Source organism: Manis pentadactyla, chromosome 7 (genome assembly GCF_030020395.1).
Source record: "Manis pentadactyla isolate mManPen7 chromosome 7, mManPen7.hap1, whole genome shotgun sequence".
NCBI lineage: Eukaryota > Metazoa > Chordata > Mammalia > Pholidota > Manidae > Manis > Manis pentadactyla.
Window position 1 is genome coordinate 92082618 of NC_080025.1, and position 22198 is coordinate 92104815.

Here is a 22198-nt window from a genome sequence, read left to right on the forward strand (position 1 = left end):
TCATTATTCTGATACCCTGAGCCAAATTCAACTCTAATCTGCTATATAATTAGCTGTTAATTTTTCATATCCCCTGCCCTCCTTTCTTTTTTCCCAAAGACTGAACTTTACATTGGAATGATAGCCTAAAAAAAAAAGGATTCCAACTCCACTGGTTTTTCTGTCCAGAATTTATATTCCCTAATTAAATATGCTTTGCCTTTTTTTTGTCCCCTACTAAGATTTCTCAAACAACATTCCCTGGGAACATTATCCTCAAGCTATTAATAGGTGTTTCTGACAAATATCCTGTGGCTATCTAAGTTTGGGAAGTTAGGCAAAAATAACTAAACCGATTTATTATAGAACTTTTAGAAACTTTGATGACTATATTTGAATTGTGAAGAATATTTTAGGGTTTTGGATAGTACACAGAATTACACAATTACATAAAAGTACAAAATTATTCCCCCAGGAATATTTTAAAGTATGTATTTCAAGAAACACTAAGCCTGTCCCTGGTGGGGCAGCAGTAATAACAGCTGACATCTGAGAAGTCTGGGGATACAGGTCCAAGGACATTGTAAACTATGACCAACCAGTCATAGCTACATCGCTCAGTGCTCAATCTATTGCCTTTAGACTGAAAACATCTTAAATACTAAGAAGATTATGAATTAAAAAATGAGACCAAGTAAAAATTGCTAATGGATTACTTACTATAAATCTATAGGAAAACTACTTGGTAATTTGTATGTAAGTATGAAATTTCCTTAACATTACAGCAATAAACTACTTGCCCATAAAAGGAACAATTAAATTCAGTTAGTTCGAAGTCAGTAACCACTCAATAGATCATCTATGTATCTGAAACTGAATAGCTTGATTTCTAAAATGACACTAAAAATATCATACTAAATAATATGATCTAAAAAAGATACTAAAAATAAGACGACTGAGCAAGCATTTCTTAAAATAATAAAACTACATCAATACTAAATAAATTCAACAAAAAGGTTTTGTTAATACTTTATTAGTATCTTCTAATGGACAGAATATAACACAAACCAAATAAAAATTTAATTTTCTTTCTATTTCAATAAAAATAACTGACATTCTGATTGTTGTTTCTTCTTTGTTAAAGAAGGAAAGTAGTGATAGAATAGTTAGGCACACAGTTGACACTTACTGTACAATGATATGCACAAGTTATCTTTTAACAATTATAATCCTAAAATGTGCTCTTTATATTTTTCCCTTGTGATACAGGAGCAATACTCCTATAAGCAAAATGTACTAATAACAGAAGAATTTTACAAGAAATGACAAAAAAGACTTTTAAAACAAGTCCTTAAATAAAAGGATATGCAGCAACAACGGAATGTAAGTTGTTGGGTTAAAAGACAATTTAAACTAGACCTCAAAACGTTAAAAATTCATTTATTTTACAATTACTCAAATACACATGCACTAACCAAAAATATTGCACAAAATTAAAATTTTGGATTGTGAAATTTGTATTGTTCTTAATTTTTAAAAAATTGGTACACTTTCTGGTAGCACTTTAACTGCTTGACTTTTTTTCCAAACACCAGCAGCACAAACTTAACATGAGTGAAATGAAATATCCAAGAAAGTTTTTCATGTTCTTTTTTTAAAAAAAAATTAAGGCTAACCAAGTGCATCCATTGGTCAATGGCACAATTGTTTTCAGCAACTATTCAGAATACCCTAATTGTAGGAAATGTCCATCTAAGTGCTTTATTAAATCATACAACCAATATTTTAGATGAATGAACTCTAAGTTAGTAGTGAATAGTTCGTATGTTAAAAATCAGAAAAAACCCAAAGAATGATTAATTTCGAAGTTTCTTGCCTAAAGGCACCAGACTTAAAAATGCATTCAAAAATCAATTATCAGAAGACATAAAGCCTCTTCATATATATATTCATATATGCAATAAATGCATTAAATGTAGTAACTTGATTAAACATAGTACACTGTACTTGACTTAGGGGTTAAATATTTTACACACAGCCTGACCAAGTCATTCAAAAAGTATCTCCAACTTTAGCATGACCACACTCTCTGATGTAAAACACAGATGTGCATAGAGAAGATGCACAACCATTTACAGAGACTACCATCTGACATTTCTGCTTTTGAAATATAAACTCTAGAAACAAAAATTATTTTAAAAACCCATTTACTCAAAGTTTTTGGTATGATTACAGTTATTTTGCAGGGCTCTATTACACAGATTTGCAGCCCTGCTTTCTTTCCCTGGTTGATAGCCAGCCTTACATTATCTAGAAATGCTTCTTCACACATACACACTAGGCTCTTACTTGAATTGTTTACTCTTAGATTTATTTATGTCACAAATATACTGGAAGTGGGCAGGGGTAAATCTGAAAGTCATTGCACTTACGCCATGCTGATGCTTCCTACAGACATACCTTACATATCCTCACCTTTAAAGCTTGGGGCATAAGGAGGGACCAGGGCAGGGAGACACACTGACGAGAAAAAATGCTTTTTTCCACCAGTCAATGAAAATCTTTTCTCATTTGCAAGTTGCAGTGAAAGGGATTTCATTTATGTAATTCTGAAGACATGCAACACATGCTGAATATATGCATACCATAAGTATGCACAACAGCATTTTAAATAAATGATTATTATTATACAGCTTTAAAGGAAGGCTTTATTCTGTTATTAGGCTTCACTTTTTAAGTAGACTATCAGTGAAAAACAAGACGTTAATATCTTGTTCCAATCTTAAAGCTCCCAAATAACTGGGATACCAATACTGTGTCCCTTTATCTTAGCACCTGGCTGTTCTTCTAAAACCAGGATCTTGGCTCAGTGGTCTGTTAAGTAGCTTCACTATTTTAAGGTTTTAGTGTTAAATATTTTTAAAACAAAAAAGCACTAACATACCCATACCCTTCAGTGGAAGTATTTAAAACCATGCAGAAACCCTGCATATAAGGGACATGAAGACTTCCAAGATGGACATGGAGAATGACAACACTGTAAGAAATGCAGTCTCCAAAACTGGAAAAGGTAATTTGCTGTTGTTGGTATAAAATTATTTTAGGGACTTAAATGTATACACTGAGGGGTTTTGCCAACTTGCTTTATTTAGTAGAATTTTACATTATGCAAAATATAAATAAAAGCATATTTTAAAAAATATTATAGTTCTGTTTTCATTATTTATTTTCATATACATACACTAATAGAATTAGGGATTTGTATGTTTACATATGACATATGACTAATAAGCTCATTTAATCCTTTGATTTGCTACATTTGCAATCACCTAAAGTATGTCTAGATCACACAATTTAAAATGATCATATGGTAACTTTCAAGAGTACTTTTTAAAATATTGTCTTATTTTCAGAAGGACAGAATGTGTTTGGCAGTTCTTTTAACAAATTATATTCCTCACTGTATAATCAGTAATCTCTTAAAGATAACTAAAACTAATAATTTGGAAACTTAAGTGAGAGCCACCATATGCTTCTTTGCACACAGAATGTCAAGGGAACTTATGATTGAGTACCATTAAGAGCAAAAAAGAGCCCTTAAAGCATGTAAGAAACAATTAAAATTTGTTTAATACCAATGAATAACAAATACAATCAAATTCTGTTTTTCATTGGTTTGTTATATACTAGGTTTTTTTAATGTCAAAAAACTATAACTTGGGTATAAGATTACTTCATACTTTAAGGACATTCTGCCACTTTCTCCAGACCTGAAACAGATGTTCCGAAGATCATTTACCTGACTAATTCACACTATTATCAAAATTCTGACAAAGACCTATAAAATCATTATACAAAAAAAGCCCCTCTAAAAACCATACATTGCACAGTCCCCCACTGTTAAATTAGCCAACTTATCTGTGAACCATTGTTTTGTGCTTCCCTTAGCTCTCATATATACATTCTGGCACTTTGTCACTGCTGGAGAATGCTGATTAGCTTGAAATGAAGAGACCAACATCATTCTTGCTCAAGAAAGGGGCAGTATTCACTCAATGTTGCAAAAATATGCACCAAATCATTTAAGACACGGAAATCTCTCTTGGTAATGGCTGGATTATAGACGAGGATGAGAAGAACCACAGTTTCACATATTGACAATCTATTGTGAGACACTAAAAGACTGGTGCACACAACAGTATGTGTTCAGCCCCAGAAGATCTGTCCATACTACTAGTCCTGGACAAAATGAATACCAGCTTCACAGATTGGAGTGTCACCTTTTCTGTGAAGAAGGTGCTGGAGTAGTTTGCAGTTTCTGTTTATACTTCTGTATCTGCTTTGACCTTGAGTGCAGTTTGTTGAAAAGGTCACGGAATTTATACTGGGGAAATAAAGTTTCCAAAAAGCCTTCCAAGAAGACATAAACCATTCTTCTATTTAATTGGTTGTGCTGAAACATTTCAAAAACACGAAGAATACCTTTCCGTGTTGTCTCAGCCCCAATAATGTGCTTCAGTTCATCTAAATGAAAAGGGGACAAATAAACGTAACTCATTACTCATATAAAGGAAACATAAGGCCTAAACTATGTTTTAAGTTAAATAAAACATACAAAGTACACAGCAGAGTAATGATAAATTATATTCACTTAATGTGTTTCAGCTATGTGCTGTAACTGAGACTTAAAATTTGCATCCATCTACTTATGTAATAGGTACTGGGAGACAATATAGTACAGGAGAAAGAAGGAAGATCCAGACTCAAGAAACCTCAGAGGCACAATCCTGTTCCTTAATACCAATATTATACTTCCCACCTTCAGTGTTTCCTCATCCGTAAGATGGGATTTACAATAACCAATACCCTATGACTTTAAAAATTCAGAAGGCTTTAATGAGATGATGTGAAAAGTGATCTTTAAATTCTAAAACACCATACAAATATCCTTATTAAGTCTACTGCACAGTGAGAAATGCTACACAGAAACAATGGGTCAAAGTAGATGTATGACCTCAAAGAACTTGGGACAATTATAGTAAATACTGCAAGTAGAAAGCAGTCTACAGGGGAGAGAATTCCACATGAGATAGTAAGGAAAGCTTCAAGGAAGTGATAACTCAAGTAGTACCTGGGCAGGACTGTGACAGGCACAAATAGGACTGGCTTTGGTAGGGAGAACATCAGTGAGCAAAGGAGTGCTAAGTAGAAAACAAGGCAGGTTTAGGAAATGTGGGTACAGTTTAGCTGAATTTTAGGATTCTTTTATGAGAAAGTAGAGAATGGAAAAGTGATGGTGCTGTGACTGTCCTCACAAGCAACATGAAGTTATTAGAGATATTTGATTATGGAACATGTATGATTTTCTTAATTATTCATAATCAGGGCCCCGACAGCAGTGAATATTATTTTATTGCTTTCAAAAGAAACATGCTGCTTCCAAAAGGTATGTTCCTATCTATGGGTATAGTATTATTTGAGGCAAAGAGTTTGTGAATTTACTGAAAAACAGGCAAGGGATTATATACATATGTATGTGTGTGCATATACATACATATGTTCTATTTTATCTACCTTCACTTCCTTCACATCTTCACTCAGTTGTCATCTCAGGAAGCCCTGCCTCAGCCACCTGTCTATACCTGCAGCTGACCTAACACTTCTCTTGGCCTGCACTATGTCTCCTTACCACTCACCACTATCAACATATTGGGTTTTATTTGTTTTGTTTATTTTCTGTGTCCTTCTAATAGAATGTAGTCTCCAAGAAGACAAAGATTCATGCAAAGAATACTGTCTGACTCATGACACTTTTTCAATAAATATTTACTGTAAATGTATTAACATTTTTTCCAACTGAATAACTTAATCAGTCTATAATATGATTTACTCTAAAAGTATGTTAATATCCAATTGTTTCTTTTTATTTTTCTAAAATATCATTTCTGTAATTTGCTTTTTATATCCAAAGACAACAACAGTATAGTCCCATAGGGCAGAATTAATAGCCATGTGGTGAATTTCCAATTTAACTGATAAGAGTTGATTAATAAAATCTATGATGAAGTTAAAGAAAAAGAGAATTATAGGAAAAGAAACAGGTATTATATGATATTAAAGAATATAAATATTCTTTTCCATTCTCTACATCCAGAGTTAAAATGTGGAGAAGTGAAACTAGGTATTTTCAAAGATATTCATAACTAAAGAAGGGACAAACATCTAGCTACACACAATACTGCTATTCATGTTATACAGCCTCTCTTGAGAGAAGACAAAGGGAAAAAAGTCAATCTAAGTGACATAGTGGTGTTCTAAGGAAGTAAGTCAAATTAGACAAATAGAATGGCCACTATATATACTTCCTTTGTGATCATATTTTAATAAAGATTAATAATGGGCCAGCTATTTCTATGTGAAGGAATTCTCACACAGAATTGCTTTCTTATGTAGAACAAACACTCTTCCTGAAAACCTCATGCTTCATATTCTTTTATTAGCTCTTTAGTCGTCACATTTTATTTATCATCAACTTTACTCTCAAAATGTCTCAAGGTAGCAAAGTGAAGTGTAAAAGAACCAGTTGTTTTGAAGTGGTTGAAAGCAGGAGCTTTCAAGTCACTCAGAACTGAGTCAGAACCCAACTGTCACTTGCTGGCTATAAACTTCGGGTTGCTTACTTAACCTCTGAGCTTTTTTCCTCATTTATAAAGCTGTGATGGTATCAGTGCCTAGCTTCATAATATTGTTATGAGAACTAGTTAAGAATATATGAAAAATGCCTAGAAAAGTGCCTGGTATATAATAAGCCGTCAAATGGTAGTTATTATAATCAAAAGGCAGGAAAACTAGCATACTTAATGCAAAAAATTCAGGAGAACTACAAATTAATGAGATTTTTATCAAACATGTTCACTCACCTGGCATAATTGAAAGTAATTTAGTTTTTCCTGCAACTCTTGTTCTCATTCGAATAGCTTTATCTCTGCATGGAACAGTCTCTGCTAAAATGCCATTGGGCCAAAAGGCATCTCTATTTAAGAAGATTAAATAAAATTTGTAAATATTTTCATTTTCTAATGACACAAGTTGGTAAAATTATTCCAATTTTCCACAGAAAACACAAATGTAAAGAGAAAGTGGAAATGTTTCTGAAATTTGATATAGGTATGATATTCAACAAACAGTAAGTTTAGGGTTAAATTCTTCGTGTAAAAGGATATACACAAGAAAAGTAACAGATGAGCCAGAGACGGGTAAGATTCCTCAAGGGAGGAACAACCTAAGACAGGCACAGTCGCAGGGGGGCCATCAGGTGAGAAATTGGGGATCAACAGAGGTGAGGCTTAGAACCTCACCCCCCCGTTCTGAGAGAAATCTTCTGCATACGTGGATGTTTTATTGCCCTGGTCTAGCTTGGATTAACACATAGTCTACAGGCACACACCTGATCATCTACATGTGCTCTCTTACAACACTAAACTATGTTTTCTACCTTTATCTTGTATCTACCTACCACTTCAGCATTTTATTAAAAATAATAATAATAAAGAGAGAAATGTGGTATCCACATATAAATCAAGTATAAAAACCAAATGAGTATTCATATTTGAACTGACTGTTTATAGTTCATAATGCATGAGCAAAACCGAAAGTTTCTGTGATGACTGCCCTTGTACTGTTCACTATGTAACTTATTCATTATGTAAGAATTTGTTCTACATGTAAAAACTTGTTTGTTATGCCTCAGAAGATTGGAGACTGACAAAAATTAGGCTTGGGGTGGAATAATGATTGTGCATTGAGCATTGACTCCCCTATACAGAATTTTATTGTCGTTAACAACCATTTGATCAATAAATATGAGAGATGCCCTCACAAAAAAAAAAAAAAAAAAAAAAAAAAAAAAAAAAAAAAGGACAGACTTCCAATGGTAAAATAAATTAGTAACCGGGATGTAATGTATAGCATAAGGAATATAGTCAAGATATTGTAACAGCCTGGTAGGGTGATAGCTGGAACCTAGAATTATGTATATAAATGTTCTACCACTGTGTTGTACACTTGAAACTCATGTAATGTAATACTGTGTGTCAACTACCCTTCAATAAAAAATAATTATTAAAAAAAAAAAAAAAAAAAAAAGAAAAGTAACAGATGATCTCTGCCCTGGAATAATCTACAAACACTAACAAACGATAAAGAGAGCAAAATGGAATATATGCAAAATGGCATTGTGTATTTTGCATACATTCCTCGCTGAATTGAACATCTCATCTAAATACATCCTCACAATATACTGAATCTGGATACCTTAATTTCCCTGAGTTTCTTCATGACTGAGCCAATGTAAAACAAGTTCGATGTCCATACCTTCCAGCTGGATTGATGACACTGTTCCTCTCATAACCCATTCTCCTTCACTTTCACAGTGTACTTGATTCCTGTTCCCTAGGTCTCTGGCCAGGGGAAGGAATTGAGCACAGTAACTAAGCTTCCATCTGGGAATTTGGTCTGAGGGAGGAATACTCCTCTGAGCAGCTGTTCTTAACTTTGCACAGTAGAAACTACCTGGGAGCTTTAAAAAATCTTAATGTTCAGAGGCCTTCCAACAGATTTAGTAAGAGTCTCTGCTGATGGGATCCAAGAATCAGTACTTTTTAAAGCTCTCCGAGTGATTCCAATGAGTAGCCAAGACTGAGAATCACTGCTCCTGAGGAACATCATTTACCTACTCTGAAAGAGAATGAACGTGCCAGGACAGGTGGTCTGACTTTTGGAAACAGTATGGTACAGTGAGGAGAAACTTAGCTTCAGATTAGAGAAATCTATTCTCCACTTTCCAGCACATGAGCCTTTGGGCAAGCTGCTTAACTTCTCTAATCCTCGGTTTCCACATAACAAAATGGAGACAAAAATCCCTATGTCATAAAAAAGGATAAATCAGAAAGTATACATAAAGCAGTTGGCATAGCACCAAGAAACTAGTGTTCAATACTGATAGCTCTCTTCATGCCTTTCTTACTTCAAAATACACGATGCCATGAATATTTATGACTTGCTGAACCTTCAACTTCTAGAGAAGATGTTTGTATCTCTACTATGTCCTGCTTTCCTTGAAGTGACTGCATCTTACCTCTCAGTCCCCAGTGATTGGCAAAGTGCTAGGCACACAGGAGGGGCTCAGAATATTTTCGTAGGATGAATATATGAACTGGAGTACCACTGAATCTTAATTTGCATTCTTTTTAGAGGTTCAAATAACTAATAAAACTTAAATACAGCCAGAGACATATTTATTTTTTAAATTTTCATTTAAAATCAAGGTTAGCAAATGTAACTGAGAAAAACTAATCCCCAAAACCAAGTATTTGATTATATGATCATGCCATGTCTACATTAATATTTAAAAGACACATAACTGAGACAAAATGTAGCCTAGTATCTTAAAGACTTTTACACTTTCTCCTTTTTTTATTTAAAAGAAGCAAAGATCAATGGGTCCCTGGGACAAATGTTTGTTGTAACTCTTACAAGTCTTTTTGCTGACCAGTGATGACTAAAACCAACTTTATGGCCATGAAGAAAAGAAAAGCAATGAAGGTTAATTAGTGATAACAGTGCTAAACCCTATACTACCTGAAAGAAGTGACTGTGTCTTAAAATATACCTGAAACGTTTCACTAAGTCAGCTACTTGCTCAGGTGAAGTCATCCAATCAACATGGTCAACTATTTTTCTGAAAGTAAAGAGACTTAATTAAGTAAGGTCAAAATTTTAGAAGGTGAATAAAATAAAGAAACACTACTTTCATGGAGTAAGCAACTTAATTTGTAAATTATCTGAGAGCACTGGACTGCTTTAATGATCTTAAAAGGCACAGAGAAGGAGATTCTCCTATATAGGTTGAGTAATCTTACTTCCACAAGTAAAAGCTTAAAAGCTAAATAAAATCAGCTCTAAGTGAGGGGAAAAAAAAAGTGGTACCTATTAATAGTATCACCATAGGTGGCTCTTATCAGCTGTTGAAGTAGGTTTTTTATGTTCCTTCGCAACCACTGATTTCTCTCTTTTAAGTCGAATACTTCATCCATGAGAAGCAGCATCACTCTGAGTGGAATGTTGTCATCCACCTGACAAAATATGGCAAGAAATGAGGGTATGTTTATTTGAGTTACCTATCTACTATGAATGTCTACTTTTGCTGCTTTTACAAAATAATTGCTACTATTTCACAAGTCAGAGAACAAGTTATACGATAGATTTCATAACCTGACATTTCATTTTAATTAAAAAAATATATTTTTAACAGTACTTTGACTACAGAATGCAAAATTTTACAACCTTACAAGGATTGAGCAAATTTCAAGGCTGTAATGAAAACAATTCTCAAAATGGATTCATGATGATCTTAGGAAAACATGATTTGCCTCTTTTATTATAGTGTCTGTACTAGCTTGATAGAGCAAATGATAGCTCCTTTGCCTATTTTCTGGGGGCATCTTTTAAAAAACAAAACAAAACACTCCCAACATATTTCTCCTTATTTAATAAAACAAACCCAATCTACAAAGAATAACATGTTTTTCTTAGTGAGTTTTGTATATTTTTAGGAAAAAGCAGCTGAACTAAAACTCAGTACACAAATAAGCTAACGTTACAAAAGGCATATTCACTAAGCTACTAGAATTTTCTTTTAACCTTTAGTTAAGTAAAAACTTAGACACTTTTTACTATGGGAATATTCAGTTAATGATGTAAAATGGAAACGAAAACAAGTAGAATGCTTTGATATGAAAAATACATTAAGATACTCTTTGCAATATTTTCTCATCAATGTGGCAATTTAAATATTGAGGAAACCTAGCACGAGATATTCATTTTTCACTGACATGTTGTAAACATTTTCTCAGTGCACCCTCCTTTTAACATATTGAAAGCTCATAGCTTAACCAAACGGGTGTCGGAGGTAGTTAACAGGGGGTAGGGTGGGGTCAGGGGAGAGACACATTTCATTACAGAGGCAAAATAAATACTGCTCTATTCTCTTGAGTACATTCATGAGTTTGGAGCCAATGACAATTCTAATAAACAGTTAAACTGTAAAAACTCTTGACAAAAGGTATGATGTTAAGGATATTATACTACAACAACTCAATTAAACATTTAAAATGTTGTTGAAAAAGCAAATAAAAACATTATCTTTGTTTAAGACAGCTTGTTATAAAGAAATTCAATGAGAAACTTAAGGGAGATCATTGTAACTTTAAAATGAATCTGCTTAATAACAGTACACAAAGCCCAGACCCAAACATACATGATGATCTGATTTGTGACAGGGAGAAACATAGTACACTAGGGAACAGGGAACCTTCTCAGTAAATGGTGCTAATGTCAACTGGACCCCTACCTCATTCCATATACAAAAATCAATCCTAGATGAACGGCAAATCTAAATTTGGGCATGGTAAAACAAAAAGAATTTTTAAAGAAAATCATAGGAGAACATCTTTGTGACCATGCAGTAGGCAGATTATAGGTACACTGCACAAAATCACATAAAGTAGAAGATATTCACAATACACAAATACTTACATCTGACAAAGAGCCAATATTCAGATTATATAAAGCACTCTTACTCATCAAAAAGACAAAGACAGCCAAGCCAACAGAAAAATGGGGGAAAGACAAGAAACCCAAATGGCCAATAAATATATGAAAAGGGGCTCAACGTATCAACAGCCATCAGAGAAATGGAAATCCACATGAGCTACAACAACCAGAATAGCTAAAATAAAAAAGGCACAACATACTGGGTACTGGCAGGTTGTGGGGAACTGGGATTCTCATGCATTGCTTGTGGCAGTGTTAAGCAGTACAAATACTTTATAGAGAGCTCTTCGACAGTATCTATTAAAACTGAACTTACGCATACCCTCTGACAAAGCAATTCCACTCCTGGGTATAGACCCAACATAAATGGCATTACTAATTTTTTAAAATCAAAAGATATATACCAGAATATTCATAGGAGAACTGTTCATAATACAATACAAATAAACCATACTATATTTATAAAATGGGATAATAAAAGGCCACAAGAATGAAGAAACTATAATCACACAAAACAATATGGAAAAATATCACAATGTTGAGCAAAAAAAGCCAAACATAAAAAAAAAAAAGGATACATGCCCTACAGTTTCATTTATTTAAAGTATAAAAGCAGGGTAGAAGTCAGGATAGTGATTATCCTTGGTAGAGGAGAGGACAGTGACAGGAAGAGAACATTAGGGGCTTTCTGGGGTACTGGTACTTGTTCTGAACGTTTCTTGTTTAGAATGTGATTACATGGGCATGTTCAGCTTGTAAGAATTCAACAAACTTAACACAATATTAATGATAGGTATACATATTGTATGTCATTGAAAAGTTAAAAAGATCTGTCAAGTATGACTTGAATTACAGTTGAATACTACCAAATATAAAATTAACTCACGGTATCATCAAGTTGAGCTGAGACTCGACAATGTTCAGGATCTGAATCAGTCTTCGGAATTAAAGGAGGCACCTAACATTAAAAAAAAAAAAGTAAACACACTAAAGCAGACAGTGGAAGAACAAAATACGATAATAAACCAAAATGAGTACTAAGCATAATAAACAGTGTTTTATCTTATTTTGGGACAAAATATAAAGTTTACATAGTATTAACAAATTATTAACAATCTAAAATTAGAAAACAAATTTAAAAGGGTGATTATTTCATTACAAGATTTTTTTTTCCTTTAAAAAAAATACTGACTTTTGTTAGAAGAGATAAGTCAAACTCCCATATTTTTTTTAGAAGAATGTCAAAGTTAAGTCATTTAAAAACAAAAAGTTAGTTGCACAGCCAGAGAACAGAACTTCAACCTTCTTTTCTTTTACCATTAAGAGCTTAAGAGTATATTAATAAGCTTTAGGAATTAATTAGCTGTTAGAGAGTGTAAGTTACGGAGAAAAAGGACAGAAGGACCAGTGTTAGCTGATTATCAATTGTCAGAACAAGAGGGATCATCAAGATCACCTATGGCAACCCCTTCATATTACTGGTGAGGAAAGAGGAGCTTGGAAAAATTCAGTGACTTTTGTGTGAAGTCTTATATAAGTAGTTATCAGCAGATGTGACACCGGACAATATTCATTTCAGTGTTAGTGCACTTTCCATGATTAGAAATAAAGATGAAACATCAAAGAAAATATGCAAATTAATAAAAAAAGTATGATTTACACACTATTTTAGGAGTTGTCTCTTACAGTAAAGACATTATGTTCTTATTTCCTCTTCATTCAAACATAATCTAACAAATAAAAAACTCTAATAGCTGTATGTTTTCTTGTATAGTCTTGACTATTACCTTAAGCTAGGTCAGCATTATAAAAAATATAAATTAGGAAGGAACAAACTACTGGGCCACTACTGTACCTGCTAACATAATGAAAAAGCTTCACAGGGAACTCTCCTATGCCACTCACAGGTGCGCAGGTGGGGCCGAGGCACTGACAATGCTGAAAGACTTTTGCTCCTTCTGACTGTTCACTTGATCATGTCAATCAAGAGAAATCAGACTTTGTTTCCTGATGAATACTAGTATAACTAATTTGTACAATAGTACTTATTTTGTTATAAAATTTAATAGCTTTGTAGGATAAAAATGGCATAGGGACTAAAGCAGTACACAGCACATTAATTTAGTACTAATTTCAAATATTTGTTTTAAGTGCATTTGAAAATTCCACCATAGCAGAGAACTGAGAAGTGACTGGATTTTGCAGATAAGAATTATTCTCTTTTATTAATTTTTTCTTTCTTTATGTAACTATATGACTATGGGGCTTTGGACTTCTGAAAGGAAATAAGGTAAATCTAACCAGGGGCTCAATAAATGTTAGTTGACTTAAAAATATTTTGCTTTAGACATTACTGAAAACATCTTCTTACCTTGAAAAATGATTGCTTTATGTCTTGACCTAATCTTTCTGACATTTTTCCCATGTTGTCTGACATTTTAGTCATTCCCTCTGCCAAGCTATCAGGAAAGGATTTAACTGCATTTGAAACATTCCTCATAGAATTTCGAAGTGGATTTACAAAAGTGTCCATCTAAAGGGAAAAGATATTATATCAGACTTAATTGTATAAGATTGTTATTCAAATGTGAAGCCTGGGAAAATACAGAGTGCAATAAATGAAAGATGCAGTAGTTTTCCAGTCAGTAACATCTTATTGCAAATTAAATGTATAGAATTGCTGTCTTCAGTATATCTAAAAATCATATTTTTACACATATATAATTTATAATTTAAAAATGGAGTGATAAGGCTATTGCTAGAAAATGAATATAAGTTTGGCTGTTTTCTTATTAAAGAAATTCCGAAAAATTTCTGAGAATTCCCAAAATAGAAATTGATTCAAGTGGAATGAACCACAACATACTTCTGCCACAATTCAAGGCACCAATTATATACATATTTTGAGGAAATATTGAAAAGTAATAAACAAGCAGATTAACAAATATAAAGTTTAACTAACAAGTAACTAAGTTTTATTTAAAAATAATTTTATGATACATTACATATGTAATTAGATTCTATGAAGGGAATTTGGAATCCATTACAAAGAAGACAAGGAGAAGTTACAAACCAGACATGTAAAACATTTTAGGTAAAGCAGAATAGAGAATTTACAGAAGAAAATATGATCAGAGATACAAAAAGGAATAATCTCCAGAGGGACAAGTAACATTAAAATTGACATTCTGACTGTACAAATGTCAGATCATTTCAATTAAGAAAAGGAGACACATCTAAAGAAACCACAAAGTAGCTGCCTACAGAACTGAGATTTTTAACAGAAAAAATAAAATAAAAGGATACAAAATGAAAGTAATATAAAACTACAAGAAAATTTTCCAGAAAGTGTTGAGTCTCATAAAAACCACCACAAAAACAAATTACTCTCCATGGAAAAAAAAAGAAAATGAAATAGTAGTAAAAACCAACCCTACCACTTAAGGAACATAGCACAATGTTAACAGCTGATATTAAGAAGCCTTAACTCATTCACTCTAATATGTTTTCATTATGAAAAAATAGAAAACATAAAATGAATACAACAACAAAAAGTGGATTTCAAGGTAACTGTAAAAGGGCTGGGAGTTCTAGTGATTCTCTGGCTTTCACGGAGCCAACAGTGCCATGGATGTGATTGATGGAATATGCAACCCTTTAAGAGGGCCACTGTCACAGTGAAACAATTCAGAGTAGAACCAAAGGATAGAAATGAGAATGAGGAAGGGTCTGAAAAGCACTACACTGGTAGAAAGATACAGAGAGAAAAAGATAAATAGATGAAGCTGACTCGTGTGTGTTGTGTGTGTATGTAATTCTAATCTGACATGCAGTGGTTTTTGGCTAACCAGAAAAGTGTGTTCAAATCAATCAGGGTATTACTTTCAACACTGACATCACTGTCAAGTGTTTTTAAAAACTGTAATAATATTATAAATAAAAGACCTAAGATATATAGATAAGATATGTAACTTGTGTCATGAGAGCATAAGTAGAATTCTTGAGAGACAAATGTGAGAATGCCACATTTAAAACATACAGCTTAAGGAAAAATTGCCACCTCTCTATCATAGTAAAGGTAAAAGTTTAGAAGCATGAAAGGCATGAATTTCACTTTAATCCACAACCTACAATTAAAAATTGTTTGTGCAACCTCAAACATATTTTAGAATTCACATATATCTTATACTTCACATTAGAAATGTGGGTTCAGCTAATATAATCTTTAGAGTTGGTTAAATGAATACAACCTCACATGCTACCTAGATATGGGCTAAGCTACCACTGATACTCTTAAGAGAACTGAAATCTGTATCATGAATTAGATAATAATTAAAACAGTTGTCTGTGCACCATCCCAGACTTAAGAGAATCCATTTTTTTCTCCTTCCTTCCTTTCCTTCTATCTATGTATGTGTTTGTTTTTCAGCTTCTGAAGTACAGTCCAGGCACCCTCACTGGAAGAGGAAAACAGGAGCCCGCAATGGAGGGGGGGAATGGGAGAGCAAAGGTGATGAGAAAACCTCCCTCCACCTGTGCTTCTCATGCCTAACCCAGAAGAAAGCAGAATTTTAGAAGCACAATAGCAGAATCCATCACTGAATGATAACATTTCCAAAAACAGGATTTGCTTAAAACAGATGTTTAAAACAAAAACAGACAGAAACTTGCAAATTACCAAGCAGAAGAGTAAATTATGGATGTATAGCATACACTTTCTCTGACTTACATAGACAGTGTCTGTTCACTCAATTACCACTTCAGTTGAGTTATTTGATTAGTAACAACACAAAGGAATTTTAACTTAAATGTACGCACCTAACTACAGCTTAAAATGCTTTCACTGATATAAAACTGGATAGAAAGATACTGTGGGCCTAGAGGAAGACTTGCTTGTTCAGTTACTCTTTCTAGGAATTGGCCCACAGATTTTGCAAAGCTAAAAAAATTGTGTGACCAAGAAAATGTGTTCTAAAGTATTATTTTTCAAGCTCTCAACAGTCACCTATAAAATGTTTGCAGATGATTTTCTCTAATAGCTATATAATTTCCAGTGAAATATTTAAAATACTAAACTGTAATTTAGCCAAAAAGAAAATAAAGCTGAAAACCCCTAATTCTTGATATGAATGAAAATTATCCCGACAATCTAAAAGAGATCAAGATAACGTTGGTGATCACTGATGTGATTTATGAAAAACATACGTAACTACGAATTTCCAGAATTTATTCAGAAGGCTCTTTATAATCTAGTAATCTACTAAAAAAGTGATATATAACCTGTTTGGTTGATAAAACAAAATAGTATACAATTAATATAATGCTTCTTTAATCTCAAAAAGCTGCTAACAACTTATTAATCTTAAAATTGATGTAATCTTAAGAGAGAAAATTAGGTAAAAAAAGATAGAATAATAGAACACATCTCTATTGACAAAGTATTTCGAGTTGCAATCTAAACTCAATAATTTCCATCATGAAAGATAAAGATTAAGGGCACCAGATTTTTTCCCCATTATTATATATAAGGTACACAATAATGAATTATTACAACATTCTCCTTAAAAACGTTAACATCCACTTGAATGTCAAAACCCAGCATGTTAGAGTAATCATGAGAAATTCTTATGCTTACAGCTGTTAATTTTTATTGATTTTGTACCAATTCCTTAATTCTTTTTTTAAAAAAGTCCTTTTTGGGGAGAGAAGTGGCAGGGGAGGCTTTTTTTTTTCTTTCAATTTTCATTTTGAAATACTTGCAGATTTTCAAGAAGTTGAGAAAATAATACAAAGAAGTTCTACACACTCTTCACCCAGCTTCCCCAACTGCTCTCACTGTTCTTGCTACTACTGCTACTAAGAGCCAACATTTATTCTGAGGTTAATTATGTGCCAAGCACTGTGATACACAGATCATCTCATTTGATTCACACAATGCTGTAAAGTGAGGATTAACATCTTCACTTCTTGGAAAAACTAAAGGACCAAAAGATTAAGGGACATGTTGCAGCTCCAAAGTTTGTTGTATCCTCACCCACTAAACTACCTTGCCTAATCTGAGCACTTAATGATTTATTGTCTTAACATCTTATTCCAAGTATAGGTCTTATATCCACAAAGGAATTAAAAAAAAAATTTCACTTAAGAGGCACACTTTCTTTAACATTTTTCTTATCCTCACTCCAAGTAAAAGACGTTTACTCCCAGTAAGAAATAATTCCTTCAGAAGCTAATAAAAAGCTTGTGACTTGTCTTAGGCAAACCTTCCTTCCTGCATCATTTCAAAAAAATTTTTTTTCTTTCAAAGCAGTTTCTGTTGGTTTTATCTACATATAAAAACATAAGTTTATACTTATTAAATATGTCTTTCAATAGTAGGCTTAATAAAACATAGACGATAAACATGACCAGGAGCATTTAATAAAATTTTCTAGTTTCCAAACGTAAAAATATAATTTTCTTTCATTAAAAGACAAAGTATGAAAAGAGATCTATAAAGAAAACCAAAGCATTAGTCTCCTTACCTTGCGAGCAAAATCTCCTTTCCCTTTACTGTAGGCTTTGTTCTCAAGGAAATCATATACATAGTGAGGCAAAGCTGGAAATGCTTTCATCATTTCAGGAGTTAATAGTAACTAACAGGAAAAAAAGGTATCTTACATTGAAAGGGCACTGGAAATTAACTTTTATTTATAATTTCATGCTAGAAAGTCAAGAATGTATAGAAATTTAATTTTATATTTTAAGAAACAATTATACAGTTAAAGTCATCAATAAATAATTCTATGACCATTAAATTTGGTATATATTATTCTTCCCATTTGCTATTTTGACTTTCAGCACAGCTAACTTTACAACATTCATTAGTATAAACAGCTATAAGGTGATATTATTATGTCTGGCATCTGGGTACCCAGGTCTAAAACAAAGTTATTTCTGGGAATCCTAATAGCTTATAAAATAAGAGACATATTTTGTTATTCTACAAGACAAATCTATATGCCTAGGATGCTACCCATTAGAAAAAGTCCCTCAGATCTATTCCTCTCTTGAATAATCCTATAATTTTAGAAGCTGTAGACTCATTCTCAACCATGGGAGGCAGCTGCACACATTTACTTGGGAATAAAATTCTGCTTTGGATACACCATGAAGAGCTACTATCCATTGATTGGAAACGTTTAACTGCTTAGTGTACCACTTAATACCTAGAATTTACAGTAATGTAGAATGGGTATGTATGCCTATATGTGTAGATTCATTTAAACCTGAAGCAAAATCCCTAGTACTAAGTGTCCAGAAAACTTCTAGGTAAGCAGTATCAGAAATAGTATTTATAAATTACTGAGCAGATTGTAGATCATACCTGACATGCTACTTAAAAGTGGCTGCCATCCCATAATTATGTAAAAAACATTCTTTAATAAAAGAAATCTACTGTATCTGTGCGCTATATGAAAATCATGATCTACAGGTAATAAACTGACCTACCTGCAAATATGCATTTAGATCTTTCTTTCTCTTTTCCAAAAAATCTCTGTCCATATTATTAAAAGTCTTTTTACCAGGAAGCTTTAATATGCTTGACAGATTTTCAAACTGTAAGAAAAAATATATTTAATCTTAGTTTACTATTTAGAAAAGCATTTTCTAAGTGACAATTCCTCTAGATAACAAAAGCATTTTGAACAGACCATTTTGTAATATATTTTATTATATTGAGCAAAACCAGAAATAGAAAAATGTTGTGCAAATCACAATTCTACTGTTATTTATTATAAAGAAGTATTTTCAATTAAGAATGACAAACATGGATAACTGATGAAGATGGGTGATGTCCACATGGGATTTCATTTTAATACTCTGTAAGTTTGAGATTTTTCAAAATTTTCATCATAAAAGGTTTTTAAAAATATTTTCCTTAACAATCCTTTGACCTGTCAATAAAGCATTAACAAATATGATTTTAATAATCAAAGTTATGAGTTCCTGCCTTGTTAAAAAAACTCACAAATATTTTTTAATATTGATGACTTCAAATCAATTAATCATTATAATGGCTAATTCTTACAAGTAGAAAAGGCAAAGTTTAAAATATAGATTACAGCTATATCACAACTCTGTGTATATACAACTATAACAACATGTGTATATACAACACTGATACTTGTTCCCCACCAACTAGACGCAAAATAAACTTATAGGTAACTGAGAAAACAAATTAAGTGCCATCAGCATGTATCTTATCTTTGTAAAGCCACAAAAACAAAATGTATATACACTAAATCTAGCCCTTATAGACTTAATATTTGGGGGCACCTTTGAAGGTCCAGATATGTAGTAATCTGTTGTGCCCCCATGAAGTGCAGATTGAAACCATACTAGCTGCTAACATGGTGTAAGAGCAAAGTCACTGAGCTATTATTGACTGCCTGGCCAACAACCTAGTATCTGAAACTTCAAGTGGTTTTACTGCTTTTCCCATGTGATACATTTCCTGAAGTAAAACAAGCTTTCTAAAACCATTTTTTAATAAAAACAACAATTCTGCTTCTGTAAAGAAAACTCATTCCTGGTGTAGAGATTAAATCAGAGGAAATGAAAAAATGTAGGATAATTTTCATGCCCAAACTGGAAGATTCTGATAATTATTAAATGTAATGACAAATCAGATAGTTGCTTGAACCTATAATGTCAATAAGTTCATGGTATGTTATACATGACAACTAAAAGGCAGCCCTTTTGCCTCAGCCAAGATAAGAAAAACAAGAATGGGGAGTGACAGGAAAAAATGTTATGTTGTAGTGATATCCACAAATTTGGTGTTTCACAAAGTATTAGAATGGGTCTGCACTGATAGCAAATGTGCAATGGAGAGTACCTCGTTTCACAAATTTTTAAAAAAGCACACCTTACGGAAGTAAATTTACTTTTTCAAGGTACCCCAAAAGATATTTGCTGGACTATTACTTATCTATCAGTATAAGCTCCAATAATTCTGAACATTAACGTATTTACAGATAGGGTTCTGAGAGAGGTGATTAAACTAAAATGAAGCCCTTAGTGGGGCCCTAATCTAATCTGACTGCTGTACTTACAAAAGGAGGAAATCTGGACACACAAAGATACTCCAGGGATGTAAGCACACAAACAAATGCCATATGAGGCCACAGCAAGAAGGGCAGCCATCCGAAAGCCAAGGAGAGACACTTTTAGGAGCAAGCACATTTGCCAACACCTCCATCTTGAACTTATAGCTTCCAAAACGGTAAGAAAAAAAATCTGTTGCTTAAGCTGTCCATTTTTGTTTTTGTTATGGCAGTCTTTACAAGCTAAAACACCAAGGAAATATAACCGTATCCAGTAAAACAATTTATTTCAGAAACTCTAAAATAGTAAACTTTATTAATAAAAAGAAAAAAATTACATGTCACAATAGCAGTTATTTTCTGAAAGTCTCAATTATCAAAAGCTCTTTTTCAAACTGTCTGGAACAGAAGCATATATGACTAAGAGTTTTCTAAAAATACCTTTATTATGAAGGTAAGGGAAAAAAATGGGGAAATTTTATATTATATATTAATTCATTGCAAGCTTGGTATTTAAAAGATTATTTCTAAATACAAGTAAAAGAAGCCCATTCCCTAAAAAGTAATATAATTTTCTCTGCCAAAAATTCATTAAAATATTTTTAAAAGGCATATAAAAGAAATTAGAAATTTACCTAAAGGTAAGAACTCATATAAATTAGAGTATTTCAATGTTCACAAAGAATTCAAATACTATATATAAATCATAGACATTCCAAAATCAAAGATTTTATCTTTCTACACTGCGTATGTCAGGTTTAGATTCCTAATACACTGCTTGAAAATTTAAAAAGCATGCCTGATATTTTACACCATCAGGATTCAAAATTCATTTATATGCTGGTGGATAAATACTTTTACTCAGTTAGCATTAAGGTAACTTAATGCATTTTAAGCCACTAGTATTTACACAGTTTGCCCAAAAAACAGAAATGTACAATATCTACTGGAATGTAAACTCCCAGAGCCAAGGACTTGGTCTATCTTGTTCACTATCACATTCTCAAAACTGCAAATATCAGGCACATTGGAAAGGTTCAATACATACTTGTTGAATAACCTGAATGCGTAGTTAAGGCCACTTCTAAATTATACGACACTTAACATTTTAATTTTCTTTTGATTTTATAAATCTTTATACATAAAATATCAAATTAGACCATTCAATATTTTTTAAAGAAAATAAACAATAGTTCATATATTTAGACTGGATGAAAATTTACATCACAAAGTTGAAAAACAAAAGGAAACCTGTTTTAAAAAATACTTTAAGAACTCTAATGACTTAAAATTTGTGTCAACAGGCTGCACTATTATAAAATGGTGAATTACAAGTCACCATTTTCTTTTGCTATTTTATAGGGGATCTGAGTTTAAAAACTATAGATACAGCAGAGCTAAAAGGCAAACAGCCTGAGTCTTACTTAACAAATGCTTACTTAGTATTTTGCTTAAACCTAAATTTTCACTTACCACCTTAGTTTTTAATTTCTTAAGATTTGTGAGCAATCTAAATA

General features: G+C 32.7%; 1 protein-coding gene across 6 annotated transcripts in view; it reads right to left on the bottom strand.

Annotated features, from left to right (window-relative positions):
- Positions 1–996: 996 nt before the first annotated feature.
- Positions 997–22198, bottom strand: part of SNX13 (sorting nexin 13) — a 150902-nt gene continuing 129700 nt past the window's right edge. For 5 of the 6 annotated variants that reach the window (XM_057504566.1, XM_036894459.2, XM_057504564.1 and 2 more), the window contains 8 exons: positions 19084–19191; positions 18117–18227; positions 13964–14125; positions 12479–12550; positions 9967–10112; positions 9650–9718; positions 6900–7012; positions 997–4503 (listed from right to left, as the gene is read on the bottom strand). In XM_057504566.1, the coding sequence (XP_057360549.1) occupies positions 4256–4503; positions 6900–7012; positions 9650–9718; positions 9967–10112; positions 12479–12550; positions 13964–14125; positions 18117–18227; positions 19084–19191 (1029 nt within the window). In that variant the 3' untranslated portion in view covers positions 997–4255. The remainder of the gene's footprint in view (positions 4504–6899; positions 7013–9649; positions 9719–9966; positions 10113–12478; positions 12551–13963; positions 14126–18116; positions 18228–19083; positions 19192–22198) is intronic. The other variant, XM_057504567.1, reaches the window with a different exon arrangement.